Source organism: Cryptotermes secundus, unplaced genomic scaffold, assembly GCF_002891405.2.
Source record: "Cryptotermes secundus unplaced genomic scaffold, Csec_1.0 scaffold780, whole genome shotgun sequence".
Classification (NCBI taxonomy): Eukaryota; Metazoa; Arthropoda; class Insecta; order Blattodea; family Kalotermitidae; genus Cryptotermes; species Cryptotermes secundus.
In genome coordinates, this window is record NW_019727405.1 from 769,284 (window position 1) to 782,922 (window position 13,639).

Here is a 13,639-nt window from a genome sequence, read left to right on the forward strand (position 1 = left end):
TACTTTGAAATAGGTCACAACTGCTTCTTCCTGACGCACTTTCATTTGGCTGAAATTGATCTTTGTCCAAACAGATAACGTTTGGCAGTAAAATCCTAAACCTCGTATACAACCACATATCTATAGATGCTAAATCCAGTGTTTCCCAGAATGATAATGTAGACTTGAAGATTACAGCATCTGAATTACTACATAGAGTCTAGACGTTACATATATACATTCGCAAATAGGGCGTATATATTGTATATATACATGTAAATACATATCAAGGCCGATTAATAGGAAAACTGTTTAATGTAGGTACACTCATTAATATCTATACTTCTTCTTCTGTGGCACTAAATCCCCAATTTGGGCCTAGGCCTACCTCCATGAAACTCTCTGTTTCACTTCGGTTTACTAGATCTTACGCATTCGGTAGGACTCCTTGGGCGAGTGATGAGCTCGTCGCAAGGCCTCTACCTGTAGACAAACACAGAAAAACGCACACAAACATCCATGCCCTGAGTGGGATTCGAACCCACGATCCCGGCTTCCGAGCGAGCGAAGACAGTGCATGCCTTAGACCGCTCGGCTACCGTGACCGGCAATATCTATACTGCCACAGTCAATAAGTTCGTGGAATGGCCGCAAAGCGTCGTACAGGAATTTCCTGCCAGTATGTTTCGGCAGTGTTTTCGACAGCTATATCAACGTTGGCAGACTTGCATAGCGGCCAACGGCAACTGTTTTGAGGGCCCATGCGGATCTGCGTAAGTGTATGTGAATACTTTGTAATATGATGCGATAAAACCACAGTCCACGAACTTAATGACTCTACCACGTATATACGTGTATATTGGTTTACACCGGCGACACAACAGATCAACCATAAACTCTACGCTGTTTGGTAAATCTGTTATGTCGACGGTGAAAACCAATATACGTAATATATGTAGACAGTGATAACACAAGAGGACGCACTCCTTGAAGAGAGTACTCATTAATGTTCTCATTAATATTCCAGCCCTTTGCTTTCGTGTAATGAGTGGCCAACAGTGGGCTACCAAATACAAATCTATTTCGATTCCGCAGTGATGTATGCACGGTCAGTCGCATGTCAGAAACTTGCTTTAGTGGTCGGACCCATTGCGTTCCTGTTCGCTTGAGTCAGTCGCACATGAAGAAGTTACGCGCCAGTATTTTTATTTCTCAGCAGATGTCGAACGGTAAGATTGAACAAGAAGACTTATCTTGTGTACATAAGGAACATTATTTCACATATGTTTTATGTTATGTGGGGTGGCGTGGAGCAATTGCGCCGTTTCTCTTCTGGAGGAGTGTATTGTGACTAAAGTTTTCGTCTGACAGGTGAAATGAGCCAACATTCGTCAGCCTCTGTGTGCGAGCTTGCGCATGCGTCCAGATATCGAACCGAGAATCACGGTGTGATGGCTAACACTCCGGTTTCTTTAAGTTGCTTATTTAACGACGCTGCCTGTATCGAGGCTATATAGCGTCGATGATAGGATGATTTTTGAGTCTGGAGCACATTGCAGAATGACAAACGGAGGAGTAAACCGAAGTACTCGCTCCATTCCTCATGGCCTGACTTGGTATCGAACTCGAGCCACCGCGGTGGGAAGCTGGCGTCTAACCGCCTGATCACAACCACTCTTATTCGAAAGGTCCCAAGTTCTGATCTCGTCCTGATGACAGATTGTCCTTCCTCAGGATTGTTTTGTTTTGTCAGTCTGCCCAGGCCAGTACTGGCAGTAAAAGGCAAAGTTGCCCCTGTACCTAACTAATTAAGCACTGCGCCATGGAGACGTATGGGGGAATGGATGTAAAGGTCCACAGTTTCTTTACCTTGACATTAATTGGAGGTGAGTGGTTAGCTTCACACCCAGGCCGTTTCCCCCACCCCCCTGAAAGAGCCCCCGGTACCCATTCGATAGGAGGCTGATGCGCAGCAGAGCCGGTCTGGACTACGTGGACAAGGGGAAATTGTTGACCCTACCGGGGCTATACCGACTGCGCTATTCCTGCTCCTCCGGTGCTCTCAGTTCCTTATAATAATCCAAGATGCCCTTTCCAGTTCATCCCTGACGCTCGCTGATCGCACTGACTGGGGACCCGTCTGTTGCAGGACCAGCACGCCAGTACTGACATCAATGACAATGATGATGACCCCATGCCGCGCGACAACGGGGACAACAAGCACGGAACCCGATGTGCAGGCGAGGTGGCAGCCGTCGCTTTCAACAGTTACTGCGGCGTCGGAGTCGCCTACAATGCCAGTATAGGAGGTAAGGCTCGCCACACGTGTCTCTCCATCTTCATATCAGATAACGTGTTGGACACTGTAATTCATGTGAGTGTGTTCATTTGCATAGGGCTCTACATAACATCTCGTCCTTCTAGACGACAGTTAAAGGGTTGATAAACGGTGAGCCCCGAAATTTCGATATTGTCTTCAATCATTTGTCTAATCTGCTCTCTCACAACAAGGCGAATAGCGAATGAGATGGCCCTGGAAAAACCCACTATTCACATCTTCGACAACCTACAGACTTGCCTCCCGTGGTGGCCTTGTCCCCTTCGGTTCATCCCAACTGCATGTAAACAAAAACAGGGCAGTTGTTTCCTGTCCAGATACGAAAAACAAGTCATTACATGCTAATAAATCGGTCTCGCCAATAAACCAGTCACCCTTCCGAAATGGCTAAAGAGGGCCATAGCGTCCACGGAGAACTGTAACAGGTTTGGGCTGCCACATTGTCTCGTGTCCGTGGCAGTGACTAATGTTAAAGGGTTCTGGAATGGATGCTGAGATTTATTGATACCTTCTTTTAGAATTCTCTTCTTCTGTGACTGACTTGCTTCTGATTTACGAATCACTCCTCACGCACGACCGAATCCTCGTATACGACATAATGCGTTCTCAGTCTGAGTCTTATGTTACGACCGACGGTCAGTCTGCCAGTCTGTCCTGACATAAAGCACCCATCTGGGTCTTACGACCAGATTTCTATTACTGTCAGACAGTTGCGGGTGTGTTGATATGCGGCGCTCTCTCTGACGAGAGGAAGGGTCTGTCGTTTACAAGTAATGCTGGTTCCTCGCCAGCGCAGTCATTCTCGGGTCCGAGTCCCATTTTACTGTCTCAGATTCGAGACTTCCCTTTTCGTGGCCTCCTACGACTCGCAGGGCTACGGTCGAGGTATTCGACCCCGCCTCCACATGGGGTCAGAATGCGTTCTTATCTGAACGGCTACTTTATATAGTCTAGCGGTATCCATGGAAACTGTTTGTTGCTTATTCGTATACACGGAAACCTTTGTACCTGAGTTGGTCTCTAGGAATCCACCTCCATGGACACGTTTAACACGTAGCGACGGTTTGTGTCCAAGAATCGTATCTCCGTTGCAACGTGTGTACCAGTGCGTTTCCTAGCAACGCCCACATATCACAATATCTTGAACAAGAAATCGTGTGAAATGTGGCGAGTATGTTGAACCTGTAACGTTAGACCGTAGAAAAAAAAAAGCATATCAAACATGTGAATTTAGCTGTTGACGGTCTCGTATTCGGAAGTTGGCCGGCGCGTTGCACCTGTCTTGCAGGCGATTTGTACAGACTCAAACGAAATCGCAGCCAACTGAATGTCACACGGCAGATCCATCCTGCTTGTTTGAACCAAGAAATGTACGGGAGTACATTGACCCTGATCTAGGCTAAAGTAAAGGCGCGTCCACATTACTCGTGCTCGTCGGGAGACCCGTCTGGCTTTTACTTGTGCCCGTAAATCTTCGTCCACACTACTTCAGTTGCTCGCCAGGCTTCGGCGCGTGAGGATCCGTATATTTACTCGTAGTGTGTATAGGCTGTAGTCGTATTTTAATTTATTGGCTATAGTTTTTAAATTAAAAATTAAAAATTTGCTTGTCTCGTGACTTGTCATATCGTCCACATTACTCGCGAGCATAGCGAGTCACATTAGCACGAGTAATGTGGACGCTCCTTATACCGAGTGCGCAGTGCGGCTGTTTGCAGTGTCTTCACGTATCCCACGGGATACTTTTGCTTAGAGTGAAACGCAATTTGCATTCCTGATAAAAAAAAAATGTAGCAAGATGAAGTAAACATCATATTTTAAAAATTCTGACCGCAGTTTTATTAAAGAAAAACGTAAGATGAATCTTAAAGAGCCGGGTTAGCTCAGTTGATATAGCGACGGTCTACGGACTGGACGGCCAGGGTTCGATTCCCGGCAGGAAACAACATATTTTTCTCTACTCCACAGCGTCCAGACCGGCTCTGGGGTTCACGCAGCCCCATTTTAAATGGTTACCGGGGTCTCTTTCCCCGGGAGTAAAGCAGCTGGGGGTGGAGATGGCCACTCACCTCCACCTATTGCCAAGGTCAAGCTGTACCTCCACTCTCCCATACGTCTTGACGGCGTGGTGCTTAATTAATCAAGCATAGGAACAACCTTACCGTTACCTTACTTTTATATGAGACGTTCGGAATACGAATCTCAGCCAATTCGATCTTTGCCTGTTTGTAACCCTTCTCCGGTCCTCTGTATAGCTTAAGTGCATATTAGTAATATGAGCCACGGTCATATTTCACCAGATTTTGAATTAATCGCAGCAACTAATTCCATGAAGAAATCCCCTTCGTGGGACCCGAAGCTGTATTGCCTTATCTCGAGCCAGATGAATCCACTCCACATACTTTCATCCTATTTCAGATCTACAACAGTTAATACACGTATTAAAAGAACACGCGATAGCGTAATTGGTTGAGGCACTATGCTACAAGCCGGAAGGTAGCGGGTTCAGGTACCGATGAGGTCACTGGATTTTTTTCAATTGACCTAATCCTTCCAGCCGCACTATGGCCCTGGGGTCGACTCAGCCTCTAACAGAAATGAGTACCAGGAATTAATTAAATAATTTTCCTGTGGAGTAAAGCGCGGCCGAGGCGTAAGGCTGACAACCTCACCACCATCATTGAGCCGATTTTCTAGATAATGTGGGACCCTCAACGTCTCACAACCCTATGGGCCTTCACGGCCTGTTACAGGGATAGCTTTACTTTTTTTTATTAAAAGAAATATGTTGTGGAACTGTTGTGATGATGTCATTACTTACTGGAGAGCGTGCTTGTGTATCGCACTGTGTTTACCCAACTGGATACTGTTTTGCATTCTCTTAATTAATTAGTTTATCTCTTGTTCCCCCCCTATTAACTTTACATCAATTCACTTTTAGTAAGTAAATAGCTCTTTATGTAATTGGCATGACAAGGTCGCATCCACGGGTGCGTGAATGCTTTGCAGCGCACAGCTGTTTAATCAGTAATGAATCTCTCTGTTAATTGGTATTTATTTTCAATTTCCAAAGCAGATGCTCTCATTACCTGATTATTCAGATGATATTTAACCTTACAAGTGCCATATATCGGAAATTTCGACCTATACAAAAATTGCTTTATATGCCTGTTGGCATTTTATATAATTGCGTAGTGAAAAAAAAAATCATATGGAAAGGATTTTCCCCGTACGTTTGAAGTTCTTAGGGCCTTGTACGAGTATATATTATTTACTAACGCAAGAAGAACAGCCTGAAGGCTGGACACTACAGGAATTCTTTGCAGAGAGAAAGAGTTTGACAAAGGCCTACGTCACTACCCTTCTGTCTGTCCGTCCTTACATAATCCTTTCTCTGGTTGAACTATGGTATTCACTCTTATAAAATATTTGTTGAAAGATATTCGTTCAGTCATTTTTGAGAAACTGAAGACTAGAGTTACAGTAAGACAATGTAATATTGTCCCTGCACAACGACATGAAGACGTATGGGGGAGTGGAGATGTAACTCTACACATTCGTAAAATCGGTATTAGATGCAGGTAAGCGATCAGTTTTTCGCTTCGACCCTTTGGATGGACTAATAGCTTGAAGAAACGGGGGCGGTGGGCGAAGTCCAAAATTCCAGCCAGAAAGATTGTTATAAAGCATTGCAAGAAACTTTCGTGTCCTTTCTCTTGCAGTAAGAGGCTGTCTTGCTGTGCTGTAGTTCTGCCTTTACGTATGTTTGTGATGTATGTTTTATTTATTCCACTTTATGGTTTGTTTAGTGACGCTGTCGGTGGCGCAGACTATATAGCCAAAAGAATGAATACACACTTCAACGTACAAAATATCTACTTACATAATTTATTGGTATATCCTCGCTTAAACTCTGAAAATGTGCGTAGGTACAACCCACTTTAATAGAGGTTACTTACAGACATTTTCAGAGTTGAACCGAAGATATACCAATAAATTATGTAAGCAGATGTTTTGTACGTTGAAGTTCGTATTCATTTTTTGGACACCTCTGTAGTGAGATGATGAACTCCGAATTCTAAAGGGCGTGGCAGGATGCGAACGTGGCCTATTTCAACGTACTGTCGCACTACTCGACAGGAGGAAAACCACGATGAACCTCCGGATAATTAGTGGCCCGATCGACAATAAACCGAATACATGTAAGAAAATTTGGCGCCTGTGCAACGTTGGTCGGTGTTACATGTGTTAGAAAGTAGTTGCCAGAAGTTGGCAGCAGTGGAAGACACGCTAGAGTGCGTATTGTACTAGTGCCCACCTTTGCCAACAGAAATGCTTTAAATACCTACATCTCGTAGTGCCAGTCGCTATGCTTTCAAATTTAGTTTCATCATGTACACATAGCTGTAGAAGCTATTGGGGCTGGGTATTTTAACGATGTTTCTTTTTAACAATTTTACTTTGGAACTTTACCGGGTTTTATGCTACTTTCATACTGGAGAAATAGATTCTCTCTAGGAACTCGCTGACTAAAGAACAAGAGAACTGTTACAGACAAAGAGAACAGTTCTGCTATTTGACAGGACTGCTCATGGGCCATTGTCACTGGAAATTACACCTATTAAAAGCGGGGCCAGTCAATAGTCCCACCTACCAAAGATGCCATTGCAAGATTAAACAGCTTCACACTTCCTGTGTGACTGTAACTTTCTATATGAATTCATATTTTGTCAACTGGTGCTCCTGGCCGGCCGGGGTTCGATTCCCGGCAGGTGCATGAGATTTTTTATCTACTCCACAGCGTCCAGACCGACAGTAGGGTCTACTATGCCGCCTATCTAATGGGTACCGGGGACATTCTCTCTGGGGTTAAAGCGGCCGGGGCGTGAATCTGACAACTCACCTCCAACTAGTGCCAGGGTCAAGAATGGTGGAGCTATACACCCACTCCCCCATGTCTTCATGGCGTGGTGCCTCCCTACAACTGCGTCTTCACTTCGTGAGCCCGCGTGGCAATTATAAGGCCCCACTAGCAACATACTCAACATGCTTCATTCGAAGTGTAGAACTACCGGGGGGAGGGTAATTTCAAGAAGCGGATACACAATATATCGTCAGGGCCAGACTTTAGAGGGAGAGTCCGGGGTGGTCGCCCCGGGACCTCCAGGAAACAAAAATCCACACATTTTCATGAGATTTTGCGTCTCTGAAATCACAAAAAATCGTTTATATGTTTAGTGCTAGTGCTTCTTCTTCTTCTTCTTCCTTTGAAGGGTTAGGCCATCTCGTCTGTTCTCATTCAGAATTAATTTCGAAATTATGAATTTTAAGGACAGGACGGTGGATGAGCCCACCGCAAGGCCACTACCTGCACTGGACAAGACAACAACAGAAATGACGGAAATAGACAACGATGCTTCGAGTGGGACTGGAACCCACGATCTCATTGTTTTATGCCTTATACCGCGCGGCCATTGTGACCGGCATAATTTTATTTATTACAAGAAATAGGTAAAGGCAAATTTGTCCCTGTGCTTAATTAGTTAAGCACTATACCATGAAGACGGGGGGGGGGGAATGGAGGTATAGGTCCACCTTTCTTGACTTCGGCACTAGATGGAAGTGAGTGATCAGCTTCACGCCCTTGCAGCTTTATCCCGGGCAAAGAGGCCCCGGTACCCATTGGCGAGGAGGCTGGGTAGGCCCCAGAGTAGGTCTGGACGCTGTGAAGAAGAGAAAAATCCCACTCTCCCGGGAATCGAACCCGGGCCGTCAAGGCCCTAGCCCGTCGCTATACCGACTCGTAGTACGTAACCTAAATTTATTTTTACTGACAGGGCCTTGCACATTTTGATTGCCCCCCCCTCAACTTACGTGGCCATTTAGATATTCGCGATGAAGGGGCCCTCTAATGGACACGAATTTAATCTAATTTAATCTGATCTACGAAGAGTACTTTCGGGATATGACGCCGTGTAGTCCGCTACACTTTCACGCCAATTCAGTATCAGTTTGTTGCTAGCTTCTTGCTCTTTGATTAGTTCGACCCTGAAGATGGAAGCGGTACGTTCTGCCGAATTTCCACTCGACTACAATACGTCACATTCCAGAAGACAGTCCTCTTCATAGTCATCGTCCTCAGGTCAAGTCCAACATTATGCGGTGTAACTCGTCTTTAGTTGGGAGAATACAGTAGAGGCCTTAAACGGAGCTGTCGGCTTTAACAGAAGCGAAAATACAGAGCCAGGAAAACGATCGATGAAACAGACCCAGATAAGATGTCATTATCACAACAGATAATTGGTTAATTTAAGCGAGCTTCGTTGTGGAAGAACTGCAGCTGATTCAGCATTGCGAAACAAACACTGAATTGTGTTACTGTCACTCATAAAGACGCACGATGCTCCCTCGATAACGTGCATCAATAACATGACATATTGCCGCATTCAGACCTCTTTTTCCTTGGGCTGATTTCTTTTAAAAAAACTCTAGAAGTTGACCACGAAACATATTTCATATCTTCGCTTTTGGACTGTCGATGTTTAGGAGTGGAAAGAAAGGGTACAATTTTTCTGGCCTGCTTCCTCGCGAACCAATATTGATTTCAGGTCGACGGTCGGTCGCATTGAAGAGCCTTTCTTCTATTTTCATATTCGAATACTTGAAAAGGATTTCCAATCTCCGCGACACTGCCTGCTCGTCGATTGTTGCTTTAACCTACTTTACCATTCGAAAAAATTTGGTTTTCATAAGGGACCCTTGTGCTGGAAAATAAGACTCTTATGCGGTGCCTATTCAAATTTCAACTCAGATCGAAATCGGAAATTTTGTATTGTTTAAGGACATGGGTCGTCTATAGTAAATTGACCGAGCGGGTTTGTGTAGCACAAAACTGCTTGTCTGGTGGTTGGATTTGAGTCAGCTGGTAATGATTATGTTTGAAAAATAAGATCAATTTATGCTCTGGAAGCATTGCTAATTATTTTTGCACCGGTTCCAGTTAAATGGAACATGACACTTGTTATCATAAATCTCTCTAAGGGATGACAGGTAGCGTGCTAAGCGATGACTATGTAAATAGCGGCCCTTACCAGGTAACGCCATCAACATACACGAACACAACAATAGAACTGTGTTTTCTATGTGGGCCGTGCCGAGATGTTATAACCGGGAGGTTTGGAGTTTTGTTAATTTGACTAACTGAGTGGCCGTCAGTGGCAATGTGACTTTGACTTGACTTTGACTTAGTTATTTCAGTTGATTTCTCCACTGGGAGCTGTGAAGAGGATCTGAGCGCGTGAACCTGAAGAATCTCCACTATTAGAAGCAGTTGCCAGGAAACGGCTCGAGAAAACACAGCAGGCTGGAAAAAAGGCTTAGCGGGTGGTGTGGTGATTTGTGAATTTTAGAGATTAGTGGTGGTGCTGTGATTGCTTGTAGTGCCTTGTCGTGTGTGTAAGTGGTCAATAAATCCACTCACCAGTCCAAACCCCGTCTATAGTCACGCTCTAAAACGTGACAATACAATCGCTTTCTCCGGAGATAAAGCGAACGGAGCATGAAGCTGATTATATACATATCTGCTCCTGAAGCCAATGTTAATAATACTGGAACCTTACCTCCGCCCCCTCCCCCACATATATCGTCATGAAATGTTGCACAGGGATGACGTGTTCGATTCCCGACGGGTGTAGGGATGTTTCTATTTTCTACCGCTTCAACACCGCCCCGGGGGGATCACGCACCCTCCTTTCCAGTGGTTATTTGTCTTTTTTGGGGGTTAAGTGGCCCGAGCGTTAAGTTGTCCACTCCATTTTGTATCGACTCTGAGTAAATGTAGAATATTTAATTATACCGTTTCTCTATCTGACTTCAGAACATTATACTAACTGCGCAGGGCAGAGGTTCTCTTCAGACCAAGTCAAGAATACCCCCCCTCCTCCTTTGCGTACAGCCTCGTTACCGCGACACTCTGCCCCATGTTTGTTTTCCTCCGCTACCGAAGTGTCAAAATGGAAGTTTCGTAGGCGCTCGAAAAAATGTCGGCAGCTGCTGAAAGCGGTGTTCTGCGACATCGACGTGGCACATTCTTTGACATACGAAGTTCTCTCTCCGTGCTTTTGGCATAATGTTCCGCGTTGGTTGTTTCTGTAAATATTGTTTCAAGTTTCACCACAGATAAAAACCACACACATCCAGATCCAGGGAAGATGGCGGCTGTGGTGGTCTCCTAATTCAGCGTTCAGTTAACACGTAAAGTAGTACCTGCAGTGTATGTCGGATCATTGTCATGGTACCTTCTTTGCTTTGGTTCCTTCTTCGAATACGGTCTCCAAAATTTCCTTCGCCTACCCTTTTGAATTTACTGTCTCGTGAACGAAAATGCGAAATATAATTCTTCTGTCATTTACGGAACAGTACACGCCAATTTTGGGGCCGTGTATCGGGATTGGCGGATAACGTGTGGATTTTTCAGTATCCCCACTGACATGTGTTCGTGACTGCCGACGAACTTAACATTTGACACAAAACGGTTTCCTCCTAATATAATTCCCAATAAGAGATACGTCTTGTTTAGTGCTTTGTCTTGTCGCGGATCAGCATAAGCATATACTCACAGCAAAATAATTACACTAACAAACGTGCAACGAATGGCGGAAATGAACAGCTCATTTATCAAGCAAGGCTGCTTTGAAGCTGCAGGCTCGGTTTATGTTGACGCCAAGTCATGAAAAGCCGACCGCCAACCGACTGAACGACTGTTGAGCAAAGTGCCCCAACTGTGGACTGAATCTGTGTTCGCCGTCTTCATTAGAACCAGGAACCGGAACCTAAATTCAGTCCACACCCTCCCGTCTATATCTCTTTCTCAAGTGATCTCTTCTTTTCATTTTGTCCCATTAAAATTTGGAATGATGTCACATCAGTTGTGTTCGAACCGCATGTCGCCTCCATTTCATTTTCTTTCAGTTGATAATCCTAATAATGCTGAGTGTCTTTAAATAAGTAAGAAACATGAAAACCCGTCACGCGACACTAATGATGCTGCTACCACAACTACTACCACGACCACTACCACAACTACTACCATGACCACTACCACAACTACTACCACGACCACTAGCACTACCATCAGCAGTACTACTTCTGCTGTTTATAATTTGTCTTCTTCTTGATGATACTTAATATTTGTCTAAATTCTATTGCCCCTGTTTGTTTTTGTGATTATCTCTTATAGTCTCCTCATTGTTGCTCAACACTTTAAAAATGGGAATTTAATGAGCTATTGTTGTTGTTGCAGTTGTTGTTGTTGTTGTTGTTGTTGTTGTTGTTGTTGTTCCTGTTAACGTTAACTTTAATTTTTTTCTGGAGTTATTATTAATCTGTTGTCTTTATGTATACTCTCAAATTTTGTATTTGTTTTTTAATTATTTTTATGTAATTCTATGTACTCATGCTAACTTTTTAATTGGCCTCTGTGCTGTTAAGTTATACATAAATAAACATGAATTGAATTGAATTGAATTAGGATGTTGAGCTGCCACACGAATAAATAAGAATTAATTAGGTTATTATTATTAACTTCTATGTGTGTATGTATGTATTGTCCTTTCTCACCACATAATGGAATAACCATTCAAAATGTACTTATTTTATTTTTCTCAATGTAAATGCTAACTTTAATTTTTCTTGGAATTATTATTAATTTAATGCCATTATATAGACTGTCATATTTGTATTTGTTTTTAGTTATATCTGTATTTCTATGTACTCATGCCAACTTTGTTATTGGCTTTTGTGCTGTTAAGTTTGCATGTAAATAAACACGAATTTAATTGAATTAATGGAATAACCATTTGAAATGTATTTATTTTATTTTTCTCACCTGTTAATGCTATCTTTAATTTTTCTTGGAATTATTATTAATTTAATGCCATTATATAAACTGTCTTATTTTTATTTTGTTTTTTAGTTATATCTGTATTTCTATGTACTCGTGCCAACTTTGTTATTGGCTTTTGTGCTGTTAAGTTTGCACAAAAATAAACACGAATTGAATTGAATTATTATTATATTACAATTGTATTACTTGCCCCTAACTTTAAAAGCTGTTACTATCAGCCAGACACATAAGGGACTTCTGTACCTAGTTTTCACGTTATAAATGCCCCCCCTCCTCCATTCGCCGTGCCTTACCCACAAATGAAATCTGTAACAACAGCAGTATAGTTGACAATCTTTAGTTTAATATTAATCTGTAGCTGAATTTTTTAATGGGTAGTTAGAGTAGTGTGTTACGTTCACTGCTGTTATAACTGTCCTGCACTATTGTCTTATTTGTATGCTACTTCCCCTACACATGTGTGTTGTCCTTTACATTCCATTTTCCTGATTATGCTAACTTTGTGATTGGTTCCTGTTGCTCCTGAGTTAATACATGAAAATAAATAATTTAACATAATTATTCTTGTTGTTGTTCCCGTCATCACCGCTGCTGCTGCTATAACCCCCAACATAACCTCTGTCAGCATCCCATACCTTCACTCCCAGATCAAACTCTACTCACTTAGGACTTTCCATTGCGCTGTTTAGGTGTCCGCATGTTGGACGGTACAGTGAATGATGCTGTGGAAGCCAGAGCCCTCGGTCTGAACCCAGAACATATTGATATCTATAGCGCTTCATGGGGACCTGAGGATGATGGCAAGACTGTTGACGGGCCAGGACCTCTAGCCCGAAGAGCATTCATCTATGGAGTCACTAGCGTAAGCCTGTTTAATCTCAAGAATGGTGTAATCCTGAACTCCAGACAAGAAATTCTGCTCTCCCCCTTTCCCTCATTAAAGCAGTCATCTTTCACGAAATTTAATGAAAAATAGTGTGAAATTTCCAGACATTGTAATGGAGACCATTAGCGGTTTCATAATTTTTAAAGCAATATAATGTATACTGTAGTATAGCATGCACATAATGCTATCAATTGATTTTTGTCATGTGTTCCAGGAGGCTGGCATAATTTATTTTCGTTGAGAGGAAAAGGGGGGGGGGAAAAGGCTTGTGAATCATGTCATCCATAAGATCAGGCTGCACCAGATTGTTGCCATTTAGTTTTTGCTGTGCTCTTGCACAGCTCCTGTACAACAGGGTATTCTCATGCTAAGTGTGTCAACTTGTGGGGTCAGTTATAATCTTATTGTATTTATGACATGAAACTGACAAGCCACATACTCACTTGACTTGAACCGTTATGCAAATAAATGTGTGTTTAATAGCGTATAGATTTACACAGTGGGGCATGTGGTAGTGTACTTGGTTAAGGCA

The 13,639-nt window shown here is 43.1% G+C and overlaps 1 protein-coding gene across 2 annotated transcripts in view; it reads left to right on the forward strand.

Annotated features, from left to right (window-relative positions):
- The window catches only part of LOC111864742 (furin-like protease 2), a 372,580-nt gene that overhangs the window by 315,549 nt on the left and 43,392 nt on the right, over positions 1-13,639 (forward strand). For both annotated transcript variants that reach the window (XR_002842847.1, XM_023852235.1), the window contains exons 3-4: positions 2,129-2,288; positions 12,911-13,083. Coding sequence is in view for 1 of the 2 variants with exons in the window: in XM_023852235.1 (XP_023708003.1) it covers positions 2,129-2,288; positions 12,911-13,083 (333 nt within the window). In the remaining variant the exon portion in view is untranslated. The remainder of the gene's footprint in view (positions 1-2,128; positions 2,289-12,910; positions 13,084-13,639) is intronic.